The sequence below is a fragment of the Tauraco erythrolophus genome, chromosome 26, assembly GCF_009769465.1.
Source record: "Tauraco erythrolophus isolate bTauEry1 chromosome 26, bTauEry1.pri, whole genome shotgun sequence".
NCBI lineage: Eukaryota > Metazoa > Chordata > Aves > Musophagiformes > Musophagidae > Tauraco > Tauraco erythrolophus.
Genome location: NC_141490.1, coordinates 282,475 through 303,989, shown reverse-complemented (window position 1 = coordinate 303,989; position 21,515 = coordinate 282,475). Strand labels below are relative to the sequence as shown.

The 21,515-nt window shown below is 60.0% G+C and overlaps 3 protein-coding genes across 4 annotated transcripts in view; all 3 read left to right on the top strand.

Moving 5' to 3' along the window:
* The first annotated feature begins 200 nt into the window (after positions 1-200).
* UBE4A (ubiquitination factor E4A) lies at positions 201-11,572 on the top strand. Of its 2 annotated transcripts, none has more exons than XM_086626984.1 (19): positions 201-327; positions 414-590; positions 770-882; positions 1,455-1,607; positions 1,738-1,897; positions 2,100-2,302; positions 2,522-2,713; positions 3,455-3,788; positions 4,051-4,177; positions 5,234-5,541; positions 6,390-6,522; positions 7,578-7,765; positions 8,169-8,269; positions 8,366-8,479; positions 9,269-9,443; positions 9,586-9,766; positions 10,152-10,299; positions 10,557-10,714; positions 10,894-11,572. In XM_086626984.1, exons 1-19 carry the CDS (start codon positions 201-203, stop codon positions 11,030-11,032), a joined length of 3,231 nt encoding a protein of 1,076 aa, XP_086483110.1. In that variant the 3' UTR covers positions 11,033-11,572. The 2 variants fall into 2 exon arrangements, with proteins under 2 accessions (XP_086483110.1, XP_086483109.1); XM_086626983.1 differs by having other exon boundaries at positions 201-333.
* A 259-nt stretch (positions 11,573-11,831) lies between these two features.
* On the top strand, positions 11,832-13,853 carry ATP5MG (ATP synthase membrane subunit g). Its single transcript, XM_086627025.1, has 3 exons — positions 11,832-11,895; positions 12,030-12,190; positions 13,667-13,853. Exons 1-3 carry the CDS (start codon positions 11,832-11,834, stop codon positions 13,763-13,765), a joined length of 324 nt encoding a protein of 107 aa, XP_086483151.1. The 3' UTR covers positions 13,766-13,853.
* Positions 13,854-16,840: 2,987 nt separating this feature from the next.
* KMT2A (lysine methyltransferase 2A) overlaps positions 16,841-21,515 on the top strand; it is a 43,012-nt gene continuing 38,337 nt past the window's right edge. Inside the window, 1 exon segment of the mRNA XM_086627024.1 lies at positions 16,841-17,185. Coding sequence (XP_086483150.1) covers positions 16,841-17,185 — 345 coding nt within the window.

Sequence of the window (21,515 nt, the reverse complement as noted above, 5' to 3'; positions counted from 1 at the left end):
CGCCAGGGGGCGCTGTCGCTCCCGGCCCCGCCTCCCCGGCGCGCGGCGTGTGACGTCGATTGCGGCGCGACGCGCTGACGCGCAGTTGCTGTCGCGGCGGCGGCGGCGGCGGGGGAGCCGGTGAGCGCCCAGCGGGCCGCCGCATCGGCGGGCGCGCTCCGAGCGGAGCGGGCCGGGCTCGCCGCGCACGCTGAGGGGCCATGACCGACCAGGAGAACAACAACAGCATCTCCAGCAACCCCTTCGCCGCGCTCTTCGGCTCCGTCGCCGCCGCCAAGCACTTCGCCGCCGCCCAGCAGCAGCAGCAGCGGCGGCCGCCGGCGGCAGGTGGGGGCGCGGGCGCGGCCCCGGGGCCCGGCGAGGCCTCCCCGGCGCGGCGCTGAGCGGCAGCCCGGTTGTGTTCCGCCCCGCAGGCGACGAGGCGCCGGTGAGCCAGGATGACTCCGACAACAGCGTGTCCGAGAGCCTGGACGACTGCGACTACTCGGTGGCCGAGATCAGCCGCTCGTTCCGGTCGCAGCGGGAGCTGTGCGAGCAGCTCAACATCAACCACATGATCCAGCGGATCTTCCTCATCACCCTGGACAACAGTGAGCCCGGGAACCGCCTCACGGCGCCGGGGGCGGCTGGCGGGGAGTCACGGGCGGGAGAACCCCTTGGCGCTGGGCAGAGCTGGCCCGGTCCGTCGGAAAGCGGCGGAGGGAGCGGCCCCCTGGCAGCGCGTTGTCCCCGAGCTTGGGCGAAACGGGCCGCTCCGTGGTTTCCGCAGGCGACCCCAGCATGAAGAGCGGGAACGGGATCCCGGCGCGCTGCGTCTACCTGGAAGAAATGGCTGCAGACCTGGACGAGCAGGACTGGCTGGACATGGACAACGTGGAGCAGGTGGGGCAGCGTGCCGCGGGCGCTCGGCTGGCTCAGGCAACGGGCGCTGGGTTTGTCTCACGGAGCGCAGCCGGGCGGCTCCGTCTGCCGAAGCACGGAGCTGCCGATCGCGGCTTTGCCGGAAGTAGCCACGGGGTGTTTGGGATACGAGGATGAGAGAAGTTTCGGGTTTGCTGCTTCTGCTTCCTCCTCCTGGAGGCTGCCGGAGTTTGGTGCCGTGCCGATGGGCTGGGGACGGGCGGGGAGGGGAAGGAGCTCGCCCGGACGGGGCGTGCGGGAACAGTCGCGTGCAGCGGTGCGAGGCCAGCCACCAGCGTCGTGCTGCGGCTCCGTGCCCACGCTCAGCTGCGGTGGCAGAGCTCTCGCTTGTTCCCGGTGCGTTTTTCAGGGAAAATAACTTCAGTCAGGGCTGCTGCTCCTCCTGAAGGGGACTGGGAAATTCTCTGGCCTGAAGGTTCTTGTTGTGGGGATCGAAAACGCTCTTCCGGGCAGGAACACTTCGCCTGTGGTGACACGGGGCGGCTTTTCCTGGCGGGCTTGCCTCTCTGATGTCTGTCTTTGCTGGTGCCCAGGCCCTGTTCACCCGCTTGCTGCTGCAGGAGCCGGGAAACCACCTGATTTCCATGACCTCTGCCAGCACGCAGAACCTCTCCGCTGACCGCGACGCGGGCGAGAGGCACATTCTGCGCTACCTCTACGCCTGCTTCCAGAGGGCAAGAGAAGAGGTGGGCACAGGCCTCTGAGGAACAAAGCGGCTTTGTCGCCCCGTTCTCCGGTCCGGGGCAACTGAGCTGAGGTGCTGACGGCCAGAAGCAGATGCCAGGGCCCTAGCACTGTCTCCTTGTCTTTGCGCAGATAACCAAGGTCCCGGAGAACCTGCTGCCCTTCGCCGTGCGCTGCCGGAACCTCACCGTGTCAAACACTCGCACCGTCCTGCTCACCCCGGAGATTTACGTCAACCAGAACGTGTACGAGCAGCTGGTGGACCTGATGCTGGAGGCGCTGAGAGGGGCGCGTAAGTCTGGCGGGGCCGCGTCGCCGGCTCCGCGCCGCGAGGCTGCCCTTCCCGGGAAAGGCTGCAGGAGGAGCGCCGCAGGCAGGGCTCTGGCTCCCCTCCTCGCCGAAAGGGAGGGCCGCGTTGGCGTTGCGGCACGTGTACGCGCGCCATGGTTTGGCTGCTGCAGCACCGCGAGTAACGGCCTTGTTTCCCTCGCCAGACTTTGAGGACGTGACCGAGTTTCTCGAGGAGGTCATAGAAGCCTTAACGATGGATGAGGAGGTGCGGACGTTCGGGGAGGTCATGGTTCCCGTGTTCGATGTTCTGTTGGGCAGAATCAAGGACCTGGACCTCTGCCAGATCCTGCTCTACACATACCTCGATGTGCTGCTCTACTTCACAAAGCAGGAGGACACAGCAAAGGTGGGCGCCTCGGTGTGACCAGGAGCTCCACGCAGGCTCCGCTTGCAGCAGGGGCACGTTTACAGGAGCTGATCTGTCAAGGTCAAGCTAGCAGTGCGCTTGCGTAACAACACTGCGTGCAGACTCCTACCCTCTCTCCTCCGTTCTGGTAGCCTGTCCCAAGGCCATCCATCCGTGGGATTTTACACAACTGTCAGCATGTCGCGCTGTGTTCCGTAGGTTTTTGCAGGCTACATCCAGCCCAAGGACCCCAGCAACGGACAGATGTACCAGAAGACCTTGCTTGGCACCGTTCTGAACATCTCCTGCTTGTTGAAGACCCCCGGCGTAGTGGAGAACCACGGCTATTTTCTGAATCCATCCCGCTCCAGCCCGCAAGAGATCAAAGTGCAGGAATCCAACATCCATCAGGTGGGCTGAGCACGACAGCTCTACTTCCCCGTGTGCTTTAGCGGCCCCTCGCTGCCCGGGGCTTGCAGCCGTGACACCAGGGCTCGCGTCCCACCGCCGGCTCCGTAACGGTCGGCCTTGGCACTAAGGAAGCCGGGACGCCGCTGCGGTGTCTCCAGCTGTAACAGGCAAAGGGCTCCGGCCGCCTCGTTCTAACCTGAGCCTTCGCGTCGAGCGAGTCGTGTTTTGTCCTGGTAGTCATCAGAGCTTTGGGAACAGGGTGGAGTGGTACCTGTGGGACAGACACCAGCACTGTCACTTGAGGTGGTACCGGAAGGCAGTCGACCTCTGGTGGTGTCATCATCTCCAGTACCTGTCCTGTAATTAAAATGCTCATTGACTCCCCAGCAGGGACGGTGACAGGCAACGTTCTCTCTCGTTAGGAAAGTGAACAGCGCAGTAAATAGTAAAGAATTTGGGGTTTGTTCTCCGTGGAAACAGCTTGCTCTCTGCTGCGCTTTTGGGTGTGCCCCCACTTACTCTTTGCTGCCGGTGTCGGGGATTTGACCCGCTCGGAAGGCGTGTGTCTGACAGCGGCTAGCGGAGGCGGTGTGGCCATGGCCGCGCTTTCCTCAAAGCCCTGCCCTCGAGCAGCAGGATGTGGTCTGGGGCTGGGAGAGCTCCGAGAGCGTTAGCAACCGGAGAGCTGAGAGAGCCATCCTGCCAAGGGCTCCTCCAACTGCTTTCCGTTCCCCGCAACAGTTTATGGCCCAGTTCCACGAGAAGATCTACCAGATTCTGAAGAACCTGTTGCAGTGTTCTCCAGAGACGAAGCACAGGATTCTCTCCTGGCTGGGAAACTGCCTCCACGCGAACGCGGGCCGCACCAAAATTTGGGCTAACCAGATGCCGGAGATCTTCTTCCAGATGTACGCCTCAGATGCCTTTTTCCTCAACTTGGGAGCTGCCCTCCTGAAGCTGTGCCAGCCCTTCTGCAAACCAAAGTCTCCAAGGCTGCTGACCTTCAACCCCACTTACTGTGCCCTGAAGGAGCTGAACGAAGAGGAGAGGAGGAGTAAGAACGTACATATGAAAGGTACGCCCCGTCCTCAGGGGAGCAAGGGAACGAGGAAGGGGGGGCCCTTCAGCTCCTTAACTCTCCCAGTAGTGCCCGCTTAATGCGTGCCAGTAACGGAGAGTTGAATGAGCAGAGAGCAGCAAGGGAAGGGCTGAATGCAAATAAAACACTGCCCACCATCACCAGCAGTCATTCCACGTCTTCAGCAGAGACCTTCTTGAGCCCCCTCCTCACCAGCGCTGCTGGGTGGGGCTTGACACGGAGGTGCTTCTCGTTCCAGGTTTGGAAAAAGAAACATGCCTGATACCCACTCTGAGCGAGCAAGAGCCGGAGTTTGCGAGCAGCTACAACCTGGTGACGGAAAACCTGGTCCTCACGCAGTACGCCCTTCACTTGGGATTTCACAGGTAGCTGCTCTGTCGCCGCGCCGCTCCGCCCCTCGGGCTTTCGCCCCTGCAGCGGCGGTCGGCGGGCTCCCGAGGCCCCGGAGCTCGGGGAGGGGATTGCTTGGGGGTTAAGTGGTACCTGAAATACGTAAGTAACGGGGGTGCTCAGGCTGGGGGCCCCCACCCGTATACGGCTACGTAAACTGTTAGTAAATACTCAGAACGCAGAGTGGGCCAGTTGAGCTGCTGAGTACCTTTTCATGCACGTCTTGACGGACGTTTGAGCCTCAGGCCAACTCATTTGGGAAAGAAACTTTGTCCGCTGGTGCTCGCAGTCAACACCAACAGCCTTACGGGCTCCACGTTATTCCTAGAAACGCAACAGCCGGGTGCCCGTGGTCGCTCCGTTCCCCCTCTCCCCTCAGGGAAAGGGTCTCTGGCATCTGGCTTCTCTGCTGGAAAGCATCGTGGCAGCGGAGCACCTGCCTGCTGCGAGCTCTCCGAACCGCCTCCGTGAACGGATCGAACGTGAAGCAGAAATGCAAGGAAGGTGGCTGTCCCTTGCCAGGAAAGGATTTTCTGGGCACCAGGACGGGCTCTTTTTCTCAGCTTCTCTCTGCAAATCGTTGCCTGGATACTGTGAGGTCACCACTGATCCAAGCACCGTCCCCTTCTGGTTTAATCTCTAAATATAGAAATAGATGACAAAGTTACGCAAGTGGCGTGTTGCTGGGAAACTGGGAATGTCACCTCGCAGGCATCTCTGGGCTTGCCGGGTCCCCGACCTTGGTAACCTAATGGGGCTCACTGCTGCGCCGGCTCGTTGTCCGCGCCCCTGCGGAAGGCTTTACCAGAGCACCGTGCTGACCGCCGTGTCCCTCAGCAGTGCTTGGTGTCCTCCCAGGCCCTGGCTTGTGTTTCTCCAAAGGCTTCCCTTCACTGGCCCCACAGGCAGAGCATCCACAGGAAACGATCCCAACGGGATAGAAGCACGCACTAGCTTGCGTCTTGCTCCGGCGCTCGGTACTGTACGTATGTGTCTTGTCTCATCTTCTCCTCGCCTTGTTTTCCACGCAGGTTGCACGACCAGATGGTAAAGATAAACCAAAGCCTTCACCGCCTGCAGGTGGCATGGCGAGAAGCTCAGCAGAGCTCCAGCCCTGCTGCCGACAGCCTCAGGGAGCAGTTCGAGCGCCTGATGACCATCTATCTCTCCACCAAGACGGCGATGACGGAGCCGCAGATGCTGCAGAACTGCCTGAACCTGCAGGTGTCCATGGCCGTTCTGCTGGTGCAGCTGGCCGTGGGGAACCACGGGACGGAGCCGCTGGAGCTGACCTTCCCGCTGCCGGAGGTGGAAAACAGCGCGTTGGCCTACGTGCCAGGTGAAGCTCCTGGTCCTGCCGGGTCTCTGTGTGCCTGCTGCGATTAGCTGCCCAAAGCGACTCCCGTAGCGCTGCCTTGAGAGCCGTCACGTGCACGCGGCCCAGTTCCTTAAGGTGTTCCTAGCACCTGGGTTTCCTGCTCACTGAGGTGCTTAAAGGACGTTTCCCTTTGAAAAGAAGGGTTCCAGAGCATGTAAGGAAGCGTAGGGAAGGTCAGCGTAACGTCAGAAATACCAGCAGCGAGGTCAGAAGCTCCAGAGAAAGCTAGGACCACCAAGTTCACCTTCCAGGCTACTCCTGGTACCATCTGGGAGAGCTGTCGAAGGAAGCCCTTCTCTGTCCAGGGCAGGACGCAGTTGTACAACTGATGGCATCTGTCTTTGCGTAGAATATTCGCTCTGAAGTGGGTCACTTAAACGTTTGGGGCTTTCTGAGGGGGCACACTTGGAGTACTGATGCTGCTGCCCTTGTAAAGACCCCACTCCTGCCCAGCCCACAAAGTTTCCCCAAGCTCTGTGTTGATTTGTGGTTCATCCTGGGTACAAAGCCCTCCCCGTGGTTCCTGTTGTCTGGAGATTCTCTGCCCTTGAGCCTTTTTGTGGGACCGCGTACGATGGGCCGACGGCTGCTGGGCTTCGCCCTCCACGTTGCCCGATTTCTGCGAGAGGCGAATCCCGATCTCATCAGGCCAGGCGTCCTTCGCGGCAGCGGTGTTCTCCTACAGCCAGTTAGTGCCCGAAATGGGAGATTATTCCCTGTATCCAGCAGAATCGGGGCGCGGAGGGGAGGCTAGAAAAGGGCAAAATGAGCTGCCCGAGGAGGAACTCACGTGCGGTCTCTGTCCGTAGAGTTCTTTGCCGATAATCTGGGCGACTTCTTCATTTTCCTGCGGCGTTTCGCTGACGACATCTTGGAGACTTCCGCCGATTCTCTGGAGCACGTCCTTCACTTCGTTACTGTTTTCATGGGTGACGTGGAGAGGTACGTGCCGCCCTCGGTGTGAGCCCTGCGTGCTTCTCTGCAGAGCACCCAGAGGGCATCAAGCAAGTGGAAATTGTCAGAGGTGTCTTGAGGTTCAGTTTAGATGCCCGTGAGGGGTTGATCTCTTTGGAAAAGCTGAATTCTGCCCGCAGGAGGCACAGTGGACAAGGCCCTGCCTGAAGGACGCGGCTTCACGCGAGGTGCAAAGGGGATCCGGTGTCTTTAGTTCTTGTTTGGCCGTATCGCACGGGAGCCTCGTCGGCTAGCGCCCGGTGCGCGCTCGTTCAGGGAAACCCTTGGGATCGATCTGTTTGGAGTATCTCTATCAAGTCCACTCTGGTAACTGAGCGCTGAACGAAATGGAGTGGCTTGATCGATCTCCCCGATAAGACGTGGCCGCAGAGGCGACGTTTCCGCTGTTCGTTTGTTCGCACTGGCTGTGTAAACACAGTGAGCCCGCGGTGGCGGCAGGGGCAGATGGAGATTTCACGTGGCAGGAGCTCTCACCGTCCCTGGGCTGGCCTGGGGGCTGCAGTTCTTCTGGCAGTACCCTACGGCGTGACCTGGGGCGGGCGGTGCGGCTTCTGCCCAGGCGTGTAGCAGAGGGTAGCGACGCCCTCGCCTCGGCGGCCTGCCACGTGCCGGGCAGCGGGCTCCGCGGGCAAAGCGCTGTGGGCCAGCAGGATAAGGAGGAAGCGAGTCACTGGGCGGTGAGTGAGCAGCTGGGACGGCAGGTCGGGCTCGCTGGGGACAAGCAAGCGCGGGCTGCGAGCACCGTGCGCCGCCGGGGAGGCGGCAGCTTTGCTGTTCCTACACCCTCTCGCGTCTGCGTGGGATTTAACCGCGGGTGTTGAGCACGTGCCATCGCCCCGTGGCTCCGGTGGTGAGAGGGAGCTGCTGGAGGACATCAGTGTTAGTCTTGCAGATGGTTTGCAACAACTGGGTGCTCCTGCACGGATGGGCGCAGCTCCTGCTGGAGTGTTTCCTGACCAGCTCGGTCCCTGCACCCTGGCCCTCACGTCACGCTGGATTCGCTTTGTTGTTTTCTCTTGCAGGATGAAAAATCCTCACCTGCGAGCCAAGCTGGCAGAGGTCTTGGAAGCTGTGATGCCTCACTTAGACCAAGCCCAGAACCCGCTCGTCTCGAGCGTGTTTCACCGCAAGCGAGTGTTCTGCTCTTACCGAAACGCCGCCCATCTTGCCGAGGCGCTTATCAAAGTCTTCGTGGACATCGAGTTTACGGGTAAGCGCGGAAGAGGAAGAGTTGCCTTCCTTCTGTAACACCTGCAGGAGAAGGTCTCCAGGGTTTGAAGCACGTCAGTGAAAGCAAACGAACCTGTTTGCACGTCGTTAAGCTGCTCGGCTGGGTTAGGCAGGCGGCGTTCCAGCAAAGCGTTGGTCTTCCCAAACTGCTGCCTTGTGCAGAACTGCGTGTCTAGAAAGGACAACCTCCGGAGCTCGAGCTTTTTGGCTCAGCAGTGCCTATGGCAGGTCCTCACCCCTCCTCTTCCGCTGTACAGCTTTGGAATTGGTGATAGATTTCACTGACCTGGATGGGAGCAGGGCTTTTGTTTCAAACTGTGAAAAGGAATTAGCAGCCCCTGCCTGTGCTCACCGCCCACTCTAATACTCTGCCTTGTCTCTAGGTGACCCCCACCAGTTTGAACAGAAGTTCAACTACCGCCGTCCCATGTATCCCATCCTGCGGTACATGTGGGGCACGGACTCGTACCGGCACAGCATAAAGGTGAGGCGAGAGGTGCACGTGTCAGTGGAGCGCGCGGGTCCGTGTCCTGCCGTGGGGCCCGTGCCGCAGCCTCCGCCGTTCTGTCGCTCCTTGCAGGCCCTGGCTGACTACGCCTCGGAGAACCTGGAGGCAATGAATCCCCCTCTCTTCCTGCGCTTCCTTAACTTGCTCATGAACGACGCCATTTTCCTGTTGGACGAAGCCATACAGGTAGGGCCGAGCGCGCGTGCTGTCGGCATCACACGAGCCGCAGTTCTTACTCCCCTGGAGGTGGCTGGGTGCGATGCTGACCCTCTGTCCCTAGAACATCAGCTCGCTCTGGTCCTGCCCCACGAGTCCAGGCAGTAGATGACACTTGCAGGAGACTCAGAGGAGCCGGGTTCCTAACGTTAAAGGGTTACAGGCTGGTGTGGGCAGTGCCCTGGGAGAGGGGGCGAAGGCAGGAGGACGGGGGGGTCTGGGGAGCTGCGTGCAGGGCACTCTCTTCCCTCCCTGTGGTCTCAGGAGGCAGGTTGGAATGAAGATCCAGATCACAGCCAGGCTTTAGTGATCAAATCCCCTCGGCCGTGCCGCAGGTGCTTTATCCTAACAAAGGCCTGTTGTCTCTGGGCACCTCTCCTTTGGGTTTACAAGGCGAGTGCCAGGGGAACTCGTGCCGCTGGTGCGCGGCGACTGTCTCTCAGCACCTTTCAGAGCTGCCTGTTGCTGCCAGGAAGGGCTTTTTGGGGCAGCTTTGACCTGCCGCAGCATGGAATGCCTGGGGGCTGGCAGGTGGGACGGGTGATGTGGATATCGCCCATCCGATTGTGAAAGTTTGTGGAATTTCCACGGTTTGCTGTCTGAACGGGTGTTGTGTGGTTGTGGGAGGCCTTTTAAGCTCTCTGTTGTACCTTTCGTGTCCCTCTGTCAGCCCCGAGCGGTGCAGAACAGGTCTGGTGTAGCCGTCACGGCCCGTTTACCTGCCCGTTGCTCAGACCCTTCCCCACCGTCTCTTTGCAGTACCTCAGTAAGATCAAAGTTCAGCAGATCGAGAAGGACCGTGGCGAGTGGGACAGCCTGTCCCAGGAGGCTCGCCGCGAGAAGGAGTCAAGCCTGCAGATGTTTGGTCAGCTGGCGCGTTTCCACAACATCATGTCCAACGAAACCATTGGCACTCTGGCCTTCCTGACCTCAGGTGGGGAGAGCAGCCCCTCTTTCCCACCGGGACTGGGAGAAGGGCCTTGCCTGGGAGTGGGGGGGCAGGAGCTTGGTTCCAAGGTGGTCGGAGCGGGACGGGGTTGCTGTGAAGCTCAAGGAACCGTTGGCTTCTGTTCCAGAAATTAAATCCCTCTTCGTGCATCCTTTCCTTGCCGAGCGCATCATCTCCATGCTCAACTATTTCCTGCAACACCTGGTTGGCCCTAAAATGGGAGCTCTGAAAGTCAAGGATTTCAGCGAGTTCGACTTCAAGCCGCAGCAGCTCGTCTCTGACATCTGCACAATTTACCTAAACCTTGGGTAGGTGATGACGGAGAGCTGGCGTGTGGGGTGGCGGGAGCCATCTGGGAGCCATCCCGGGGACCTCCTGGCTATCTGTCACGGACTGGGAGCGTGCCCTCTGGGAGGGCACGGACACTGTGCCCTCTGTAACAATCTCCGTTTCGCTTACACGGGGAAGTTGGCTGCAGCCCAGCTGGCAGGGATGGGAGTTCAGCACCGTCACGGTTACATTCCTGCCTTGGGTCGCTCTGGGGAGAACCTGGGAGAGGTGCTCACTTACGGTCAAGCTGTTCCCCAGCGTTGAGTTCTTTGTGGTGGTAACGCGGCTGTTGTGGGGACTGCGTTTCTCAGCCTGACAAACGTGGGTTCTTTAACCTCTGCTCTCTTTTAACCCACGGTCCAGGGATGAAGAAAACTTCTGTGCAACGGTGCCCAAGGATGGCCGCTCCTATTCACCGACGCTCTTTGCCCAGACCGTTCGGGTTCTGAAGAAAATCAACAAGCCTGGCAACATGATAGTGTCTTTCAGCAACCTGGCTGAGAGGATCAAGGTGAGAACAGGAGCGAATTTGAGCTCACAAAAAAAGGTGGAACTGGTTCCTGGCGTCCTCTTGCATCTGTGTATCACTGTGTCTTTGCCGTGGAGCTGGAGTTCTCAGAGCGGGGCTTCCTCTGAGGTTGAGGTGGGGCAGCTGGGAGGGCTCCTTGCCAGCCCGGACCTGTAGATGCTTCAGCCACGAGTTAGGAGCAAACCTGGCTTTGAAGGAACTGGGAGACCGAACGCCTAAAAGCGGTGCGTGCCCACCAGTCTCTTGCAGACCGCCAGCAGCAGGAGGAGGAGACGTACGCGGATGCCTGCGATGAATTCCTGGACCCGATCATGAGCACTCTGATGTCGGACCCTGTGATACTGCCTTCATCCCGTGTCACCGTGGACCGGTCGACTATCGCCCGGCACCTCCTCAGGTACGCAGCGCAGGCCTCCTGCCTTCTGGCCATCCGTCTCGCTTACCCGTGATACTTGACCTCGGTGCGTTTGCTTCGCGTAACAGCAGGAAGATCCTGTCATCCTGGCCTGTCTTCCTCCTTTTTTCCTTCCAGCGCTGGGACTGTGTGAGTAACCTCCTCGGCGCTTTGTCTTTCAGCGACCAGACGGATCCTTTCAATCGGAGCCCCCTCACCATGGACCAGATCAGACCAAACACAGAGCTTAAAGAGAAGATCCAGCGGTGGCTTGCGGAGAGGAAGAAGCAGAAGGAGGAGCTGGAGGGCGCCCTGAACTGAAAACCAGGATCTCGCCCCCAGACCTACAATCACCGGCGAGACAAACGCCTTGCAAGGGTGGCGGCTGGAGCTCCAGAGCGTCCGTGCAACTCGCCACCTTCATCGAGACCGCGTCTAGCGCATTGCTACTGCCTCCGGAGTCTCTCCTTGGACTCTCCCTTCCATCTCTTGTCCTGTCTTTTTCCTTTCAAGACTTACTCTTTCCTACTAAGACTTTCCACTGCACTACAGCTTTGCGCCCCTGCCCGGGGGGAGGCCCGCAGCCCCTTTGCGTGGCCTGGCACCCGCCCCTCTGTTACTCCCTGTTCTTTTCCACCGACACCACGACCCTGCCGCGGTTCTGTTACTGTGTTTAACTCCGTAACCGTTTGTTTCTCGAGGAGGGGATGCCTCTGCCTCCACCGCCGCTCTGCGGGTTGGATGCGGGCGCCGAGCGGAGGAGGATGGGTGTACGTGCCGGTTGTGTAACAGGGTTTATCTCCTTGAATGATCTTTGGGAACGGAGAGGCGTTGGAAATTAAACATGGAGCTGATCTTACAGCTGGTGGTGCTCGTCTGGCAGCTACTGGGAGCCTTAGCGCTGGAAAAGCCTCCGTGCTGGGCTCGGAGCCGCCGCGCTCGGGTCTCGAACCGGCGGCTCTGCCGCGCCGCAGCCCGGGGTCCTCGCTGCGGGCTGCCCGCGGCAGACGCCTGCCGGGCGCGCGGGAGGCAGGCGGCGGCGCGGGCGGGCGCGGCGGCGGGGTCCTGGCGGCGGCGGCGGCGGCGGCGGCGGGGTGACATTCAGCGGCGGTCCGGCAGCATGGCGCAGGCCGCGCAGAGGCTGGCGCAGCGCATCGCCACCCGCGGGCCGCAGCTCCTCAGCGGTGAGTGCTGGCGGCGGGGCTCCCGCCGGGCGGGAGGAAAGGACGGGACGGGGCGGGAGGGACGCGCCCGGGAAGGCCCCGCGGGCGTCCGCCGTGGGGAAAACGCCTTTCGCCGCCTTTCGGTCTCCCGGCAGCCGCCGTGGCGTACTCGAAGCCGCGCCTGGCCACGTTCTGGTACTACGCCAAGGTGGAGCTGGCCCCGCCGACCCCCGCCGAGATCCCGCGGGCCATCGACGGCATGAAGGCCTTGGTCAGGAGCTTCCAGAGCGGCCGCCTGTCGCAGCTCACCGTCAAGGTAACGGCGGGGCGGGACTCCGGTGGGGCGGAGGGGCGGCTTCCCTGCGCGGGCTCCGTGCCGCCCTTGCGGCTGGCCCGGCTCCGCTCGCCTCGGTGCGCAGGGCGCGTGCTGCCTGTCCCCGAGCGCCGCCGAGGCGCCGTGTCCCCTGCCCGTACCCCTGGCCCGGCAGCTGCCACCGGGCGCGTCCTGCCCGGGATGGGGCCGCGGGGACCTTTGGGATCTGTCGGTGAAACGCCTGCACGGGCGCTCGTGTCCGTCAGCTGCTCCCGAAGGGCGGAACCGACCCTCGGTGGGTGCGGAACGCGACGGTCTGGGCAGGGCCGGAGGGCACAGAGGGCATTGCCGCCTCTGGAGCATCCCCGCTGCTCCCGGTGAGGCTCGCGGGATCACGTCTTCTCCTCCTGGCAGCCGGTGCCCGCTCTGCCGGTGCCCACTGCAGATCACGGTCTGCTTCGTGATGGACCTTCCCTGTTTGTCCCAGTCCTGAGAGCTGTCCCATGGCCTCAGCGCTCTGATTTTCCTCCTGAGGCCTTTCTGCTCCCTCCTGTCTGCTCTCCGCAGAAAACCCAGCTCAGGCAGGCTGTCTTCCTTCCTCCTTCTCCTCCTCCTCTTCTGTGCAGCTAGCGCTCCCTGCACGCCTGCCCGCTGGGAGATGGGTCTCCGCAGGAATCGGTGCGTGCCGCAGCAGCTTTCTGTCACCTGGGCTGCTGCTACACCTGACGCTCCGCAGATGTGCCTTGTTTGGTGTGGGAAAACTAGATTTACCAAAACTTCACCGTTTTCTTTTTCTGGATAAGCTGAGGAGCAGGCGAGTTCCGCAGGCTCTTCAGGTGCTGCCGACTGTATTCTGCGAGCCGCGGGCGCCCAGCCCTGTTCAAGAGTCTTGCTGGGACCTGTGGGACCCGACTTCACCGCTGGCACGCCAGCCTGAAACGCTCTGCTTGTGCCGTGGAAACGACGGAGCTGCCGTCGTGGAGACCCGAAGCTCCAGGAACTGAGCTGCCGAGAGCTGAAGGCGTTCCAGTGCGTTAGCTTTGCCGTGACTCTTCCGCACCCGGACTGGGCTGTGTTTGTGCTCCTCGGGCCTCCGTCGTCACTGGTCCCAGTGAGGAGGGTCACTGGTAGGCAGCTGATGGAGCCCAGCTGCCTGGAACAGCCGCGTCATCGGGTGGCCTGGAAATGAGCGTGTTTCCCACACAGGTGGCTTAAGAAACGATCTTTTGAAAGGGCTGTGAAAACCCAGGAATGACAACTGATGCTGTAGTGGACACTTTGGAACCATCTCAGTGGCGTGGTCTGTTGAGGCCTGGCTGATGACGATAAACGCTCCGTTGCGCGTTTGGTTGGGGTTTTTTTTGCCTTGTGAACTGGTTGACGGCTTTGCTTGTCACACGTGGAGCTTGACTACAGGAGTGAGGAAGGAAGCTGCCACAGGAGAGAATGATCTAACTGGTGGCTTTTTTTGTCTTTCAGGAGGCGCTGAGGAACGGTCTGGTGGCCACGGAGGTGCTGATGTGGTTTTACATCGGGGAGATCATAGGCAAGGGCGGCCTGATCGGGTACAACGTCTGAAGGCTCAACCTCAATAATGCCGTCTTTGGTGCTGTGGTCCCAAGTCTGTAACGGGGTCTGTGACAATAAAGCTAGGAATCCGTGTCGAGCTGTCGTGGTGTTTTTGTGGTGGTTGGGGTCTAGCCGGCCCTGGCGCGGCGGGGTGGCTGTCTAAGGGCCCCCCTGAGGCAGCGCTGAAGCTTGGTGACGCTGCTGCTCGTTGTCGCACCGGCGTTCCGCCTTTGGATGGCCGCCGTGCCACAACTGCAGTGCCAGGGAAGTCGCAGGAGCCCCAGTTCCAACCCGAGAGCGCAAACGCTTTCATTTGCTTGTGAACGCGTTTCCCGTCAGCTAAGTGGGAACCAAAGAGAAGCGCTTTATTTACGCTATCAAAATATATCATATATCTGCCGTGGCTTGTGTCGTAGAGTCTGCAGCACTGTTCCGTGCAGTTCTGGCTCGGAGCGAGACTTGTGGAGCGGAAGGTTTGAAGGTAAGGGATGTCACTGGACATGCCATCTTAGCCCGCTGCTGGCTGGAGGTGTAAGGTGTTGGGAATCTACAAGCTTGCTGGTTTTCAACCAACTTTTGTAGAAATGTCAACAAAAACCTGGCGAGTCACCTGCGCTCTAACAAGTTTTCATAAAATAATTTGTAGGAGTTTTCTGAAGCCAGCAGTTCCTGTTGGAGTACGACTTAACTCTTTATTGTCTTAGAAGATGGTTCCCAGTCAGTATTGCTTGTTGATGCTGTTGTACCAGCTGCTCCTCTGGGCCTTGTGTTGGGCTCCGTTGTGAAGCTGCAGCCCTCCATCTCGGCTGCCCCAAGCGACCCCGATGTCTCTGGGGCGGCTGCGCCAGCAGCACGGCGATTCCTCTTCTGGCTGCAGCAGAGCTTCATCGCAGCAAGAAGCTTCTTGGAGTCCTGACGGGTAGCGCAGGTGAGCTCACACGCTTCATATTCCATGACCAGAAGGTCAGCAGCAGCATCGATGGAAAGCTTTCCTTTTTGGTTAAAAAGAAGGGTTCCTGACCCAGCAGCTGCAGGTCACAGTTGGTCACAGGTCCAAGACACCGGTCACCTCCACGTGATAGATGGGGAAACTGAGGCTAGACCGACTCGCCACCTCCCACAGGTGAGTCTGACAGGCGCAGCGGTGGGACCTGGGCTTCCAGCCCCCTGCCCAGACGTGCTGTGCTGCATCCACTTCTCCCTGCGTGCCTGTCCAGGTGGCATTTCTGCCTGACACGGCCAAGCAGCGGTCCTGGAGAAGCTCTTTTGTAGCTGGGCATTGCTGGGTGCTCCTGTTGCTTCCTTTGCTGCCTGGGACTTTGTGATTTCTTGCTCTCCTCTGAGGAGGTGATGCGTGGGCACAAAGGGCACCAGCGAGTCTAACCAGGGCCAAAGCCCAACGCCCCGGCTGAGTGGCAGGTGCACGTGCCAGTGAGGCTGAACAGCAGCCCCGAAAACTGCCCCTCTCCGGGAGCTCTTCGCTCCCATCTTCACAAACCCATCGCCCAGCAGGTAGGCACCAGTGAGGAGAACTGGTCAGGCCCCTCAGTGGGGACCCGCAGCACATATTCTTTAGAGACAGAGGGGTCACACGTGGGATTTAAAGTATCATCTTGATTTGCAGAGGATTTCTGGCCCCAGAAGAACCTCCCTGAAAGCAAGTCTGCCTGATCCTACTCAGAAAGGCCTGCCTGCCCCGTGCGACTTGTTCCTGCCTGCGCGTGCTGCTCTGCTGGGGCAGACACTTTGCAGGCATTCACGAGCGGGCCCTGTGCCGCAGCCACACGCCAGCGCTGGGGCGTGGGGGCTGCCACACTCTCTGCGTTGGGAGGATTAAACTCGACTCGCAAAGCATGGGAGAGCTTAAAAACGCTCCAGCCCCTTTCACGCTCCCTAGAGAAACAGAAACCGACTGGTTTCAATTTTCCTCCCTGGAACTCCTCGTGAGAAGCCACCCTAGCCCTGCTGCCAAAGCAGCATCAAGTGTGCAACGCGTGAACCTCATGGGCTACGGCAGATTTTCTGTCCTCTTTAGCATCACAGGTGTTGCTTGGTGGCTTCTGGGGGGGGGCAAACAGCCTTTCTCTCCTCCGCAGCCCCTCTCTCCCTTCAGCTGGTGACCTTTAAAGGAAACGGGTATTTTGTGTCCCCCAAACAGAGCGGGTTTATAGCTGACACTGGTGCTTTTGCAGTGTTGTTTTCCTCGGGGAACACGGCGGGCACTTGTTGGACGTTAACCCTGCTCTCGCTGTGCCGTACAAGATGGAGGCGAGCTCCGTGGCGTGACGCTGGGGACCGGAGGGAGCTGCTGGCCTAGTGCCACCGCCTTCACCTTCTCCGTGGCGATGCCACCCGGTGGGACACCGGCCCGGCGAGCAGGTAGGAGGCGGGCGGCTGACAACCGGTGCCGCGGCCCCTTCGCGCCTACTGGGGTGGCGGTTTTCTCCCCCCCCAAAGCGCAGCTCGCTCGTCAGCCGCCCCGGTTTCCCGGGCAGGCCCCGAGCCTCGGTCCGCACCGGCCGGGGGGGCCTGTCAGGGGCGGAGGGGCCCCGTCAAGCGGCCGCGGGAGGCCGGGCCCGCCCCGCCGCCGGCCTCGCGCCTCGCTCCGCGCCCGGGGCCGCGTCCACGGTGCTCCGGAGCGGGCCGGCGGGGCGGCCCGTGCCGTATGCGCGGTCCCGGGCGGCGGCGGCGGCTGGCGCTCTCGCTCGGCATCGCCGCCGCCGTTATGCGGGCTGCCGGCGGCCCGGTTCTGAGGCAGCCAGGTTCCGGGGCCCGCGCGCGGGTGGGCCCCGCGCCTGCATGGCACTCCGCGTTATCACGGGCCGCGGCGGCGGAGGGCTGCGCTATGCAGGGCGGCGGGCCGCGCTGGGGGGCGGGCCCCGCGCCCTGCATATCGCCCAGCGTTATGCCGGGCCAGCACCCGTCGCGCATGGCTTACTCAGGAGCCGGGGCGGCGGGATGGCGGGGCCCCGCAACCTGCATAGCGCCCGCTGTTATGCAGGGCTTCTGCGGGCTGGCGTAGCGATATCCAGGGCGCGGGGCGCGGCCCGGCCCCGTTCTCTGGCTCGTCGCCTCACAGTAAAGATGGCGCACAGCGGTCGGTGGCGCTTTCCTGCCCGGCCCGGCAGCGGCGGCTGGGGCCGCCGGGGGGTGGGGGGGTCCCGGCTGCGTGTGCCGGCCGTGTGGAGCCTGCGGGCCGCCGAGCCGGCGGCGCCGGCGGCGGCGGGCGAGGGGGAGCGCGGCGGCCCGTGCTCCGGCGGGGCGGCGGGAAGCGGGGGAGGCGGGGCAGCGCCGGGCTCCGGCGGCTCCGGGGGCCCCGCGGCCGGGGTGGGACCCGGCTTCGACGCGGCGCTCCAGGTCTCGGCCGCCATCGGCATCAACCTGCGGCGGTTCCGCGCGGCCTGCGGCGCCGAGGCGGGCAGCGGAGAGGTGAGGAGGGGCGGCGGGGCGGAGGGGAGGGGAGGGGGGGGGGGGAGGTGGCGGGGAGGGAGGGCGCGGCGCGGCCCGCGGGTCCCGGCCTGCAGCATCCCCGCTCCGCCCCGGCGGGCGGCACACCCCCTGCCCGCACACCCCTCGCCCGCGCCGCCCGGACACACCTCCCGCGCCCGCGGGGCCCGCGCCCCGCCGCTCCCCGCACAAAGGGCGCGCCCTGCCGCCGGGCCGCGGAGGGAGGGGGGGGTGGGGGGGGCGCGGCGCGGCGGTAGCCCGGCGGTAGCCCGGCGCGGCGGGCGAGTGGGTGGGTGGGTGCTGGCCGCCCTCCGCCTCCGCGCCGCGCGGTCCCTCCCCGCGCACGCGACTTGCCGCCGGTGTGTCCTCCCCGCCGCCGCCGCCTCCATTATCCTCCTCCCGCCGCTCCCTCTCCCGCGCCCGCCGCGGGGGCGAGGAGCGCGCTCCCCGCCGCCGGGAGGTAGGATGGGGCCGGGGGGCGGCGGCGGCTCCTCTCCCGCGGGGCTGGGCTCGCGTTTCTCCCCCGTTTCTCCCCGCTGCGGAGGATGCTCTGCGGGGTAACGCGTCCTTCTGCGGGAGAGGGGCCCGGCGCTGGGCCGAGGCGGCGAGCCGGGGTGTCGGCCCGTCCTGCGTGCCCCGCCGCGGGTGCCGCGCACCGGCCCTCGTCCCCTTCGACGCCCAGACAGACCCCGGGGCAACGGGGCCCGGTGCGAGCGCCGTTCGCTGGCACCCGGAGCGATGGCTGTCTCTTTCTCTCTTTTTTTTTTTTTTTTTTTTTTTTTTTTTGGAGTTGCTCTTCTTCCTGCCTTCATTTTTATTTTATTTTTTTTTCAAGCCTTTCTAAGGCTGCCAGAGCAAGAGTCTGACAACAACCCACCTATTGACAGAACAGGGAAGACATGATGGGGGTGTGTTACTTACTACAAGCTGCAGCGTTGCTTTCACCCGATTCTTGTTTGGCATCACTTGTTAGCTGTGTCCTTGCGCCGGCAAGAAGATTCCCCAGGTCCTTTGTAGCAGGCATGCTTTTTTTTTTTTCCCTTTTTAAAGGCCAGTTTTATTCCTTCTACCGGCAGATCGTCAGCTGTGGAGTGGGTGAACGCATCTTTGTTTTTGTTTTTCCTGTTTACAGAGCAGTTGCTTTGCTTTTCCGTTACTGGCAGTATCAGAGTTTATCAAAGCACAGATAAAAATACAGTTTTCTTGCGTCTTTACAGCTCGGTTTTGGTGTTTTCTGTTGGGTGCCGTCAAGTGGAGCTAGTCGCTCGCAGCTGAGCTGGAGTAATTCCTGGGCTGCAGAGTTGCAGCTCCAGCGCGCTGCTGGGCGGGGAGGAAGGGGGTCGTGTTTGCACGCACAGAGCTGGTCGTGGAAGCGCTTTAACCTGGCTGGTACAGCACGTCGGGCTTTTCCTCGGACTGCCTGCCAGCATCCGTTTTATGTAATACCGGTGTCTGAAAGGCTGTGGTTTGGGATACTTGTGCTTCTTTCTGTTAGCAATTGACCAGGTTCAGTGGAATTTACCCGGTCTACTCGAAAGAAGTAGTGCTGGTTCAGTGGCAGAAATGACTGAAATCTGGCTAACCAACCTGACCACAGAGTTAGCAACTCGGGAGGTTTTCACAGGGGTTGGGGGCAGGCGAATTGCTTTGTTGCTTTTTTTCTAAGATGGCATTGGGTTATTTTGGGGTTTTTTAATTCTAATTGTCTTAAAGTGTATTTTTGCACCTCAAAAAAAACATCTTTGAAAGATCTTTGTGAGTTTGGCTGTTAGATCATCTTTGCTTTACAATCAAATAGCTTGAACGTGTTCTGGGTGCTAGCAGTTCATGAAGATAGTGTCTCCTGGATCTTAAGAATTTCACTTCTTAAGTGAAATCAGTTTTCTATCTGGCTGCTAAAAACTTCTGTCTAATGACATTACGAGCAGTGGACAGTAACGGTAGGAATTCTTTGTGGCTTGGTTTCTGTAGGTTGAGATGCACCTGACCACTCGTGAGCAGGGAAGGGGTAGACCCAGAGTGCTTTTCCGCACTCTAAGTTTGCAACCTGTGCCTGTGTTCTCAGGCATGCTCGGAGAGCAGATACTCTTGAGTATCCAGATTTAATTGGCTCACCGAGTTGTTTCTTTCCTTTGGTGATGCTCAAGAAACAAAGCGCTTTGGCGTTGGAAGGACCTAGTTCTCCTGACCATTGACTTATTCTGCAGCTGTTGTAGTCATAGTGAAGATAACAGCACCGCTGCCGGTCGCCAGAAGCTGTAGGACGAGCTCCTCTCTTGCAGTACGAGTTCTCTGCAGGTTGAGGGTCTTCCCTGAACCAAGCCAGTTATAATCTTCAGCTCAGTTAGCGTTGCACTGGGAATAAACTCTTGAGTTGTCACTTTGAGTTCAAGAGCCCGTGGTGATCAGGGGAAGAAGCTGTCTTATTCTTTTATATATGGCTGTTGCTCTGCTTGCTTGTTTTTGCGACCTCTTGGTGGCATGCCGCGTTCCGGTCTTCATTTGTGTAAGTACCTGTTGAAATTGTGCGTTACCATCAAAATCTGATGGAACAAAAAGCAGTCCACAGCAAGTATTGTACGCGGCCGTTCCCTTCTCTCCGTGCCCACTTTGTGGAACATAACGGATTTTTTGTGATCTAAAAAGTACCTGAATTCTGGGATGTGCTGCATGCTCCTCGGGTTTTGGTGACTTTGTATGAATCCTTGACTTCTGCTACAGTGCGGTGTTTCACTGAGTTATCCTGAAACCAGCTCGCTTTAGGGGAGTAACGTTATGGTACTTGATTTTGTCACTGTGAGAGTTGGAGGGGGACTTTTTGCACAGTAAAGCTATAACTGGTTGCAAACAGGGACGTTTGTAGTGCGTGTTATCCCTTCTGCTTGATGTGAATGGCGCTTCAGTACTAAGGGGAACGTGTTTTCCTGATTCGTTACGTCGATATTTGGTATAAAAGAAGCTTGTGCGTAGTCGTTAAGTGTCTGCTGCGCCTGTCAGTTCAGAGCTCCCTGCCCGCCCCTGAAGTTTAATTGGAGCTTTGAGACATAAAAGTTGAGGGTGTGTTGGATGCACGTTGACAGTTTGCTCCGTAAATCTGTATCAGCTTGAAAGCTGCAGAAACTTGAGGTTTGAAATGGAACGTAGTAGTGGTGATGGTGTCTCTCGTAGTGCTGCTGTAATTATACATGGGTCATAATTTTTTACGAGGTAAATGTTGGAGCCTTAGATGTTCACCGATGGCTGGCTTGTTTGGAAACGGTACTAGATCCATGTGCTGGGAGGAAGGAGTGGCTTCCATACTGCCGCCACGGTCACGCCTGAGCTGGAGGTACAGGTAGTTAATTCTCTCCTCCACAGGCACTAAAATTCCGTCTGCCTCAGAATTTTCTCTCCTAGTGTTACGTTGAACGGTCGCTGAAAACTGCCCAGGTGTTTAATCCGTGAAGTGGAGGTGCAGAGCCTGTCTGTTACTGGTAACATGATTACCGCACGTGCGTGGAGAGATACCTGCTCGTGGGTATTGATGTGAACCAGGAGATGCAGATCACAGCCCGAGAGATGAGAGGGCTCCTTCACGCTGTTTCTCTTTTCTGGAGACTCGAGCCCTCCTTTGTCAAAAGTGTGAAAATACAAGTTTTAACCGTCCCGGTAAGTTCCCCCTTTCCGCGATTCGGTCAGCGTTACACAGTGCTCGAAACGCTGAGAAGGAGTGGTTTTGTGAAGCTTTTTGGCAGAAAAGAGTTCCAGGTTCCCTGTGAGAAGCTGTTTTTGAAAGGAGGTGATGTCACTTGTCTTGCTGACAGCAGTGATGGGTAGGTAAGGTGGTTTCAGAAGCAGCAGCAATGTGCACTGACCAGTTTGCTCTGGGGGCTTTTCGACGTTGAGCTTCCTTCAGCTGGAAAACTGACAGGACAGACTCTGGCGGCAGTGTGTTTCACTGTGAGCTTCTGTATTGTCATCAAGTGCTGAACTACAGGTTTTGCTGTACCGTGTTTGGAGGAAAGGAGGGCAGAGACGGGGTAACTCTCTGAGTCAGTAGCTCACTTCTCAGCCTCTCTGAACCGGCTTCCCAGCGCGTCCCTGCTGCGGCTACATCCTCCTGACCTGGCTGGCGCCCGCGAAATGGTGCCTGGCTTCCACGAGTGAGCGGGTAACGCTGTGTGCAGGGGCTTTTCTCCTGCAGGCGTGTGCGAGGAGACATGCTTGCTGCGCGTTTTCCATCTGTGGTGCCAAAGCTCGCTGCCTAGATCACTTCTGCAGCGAGAGTGAAGCAGGAAAAGACGCTGTCTTACGTGAAGTAAAACTGCGCCAC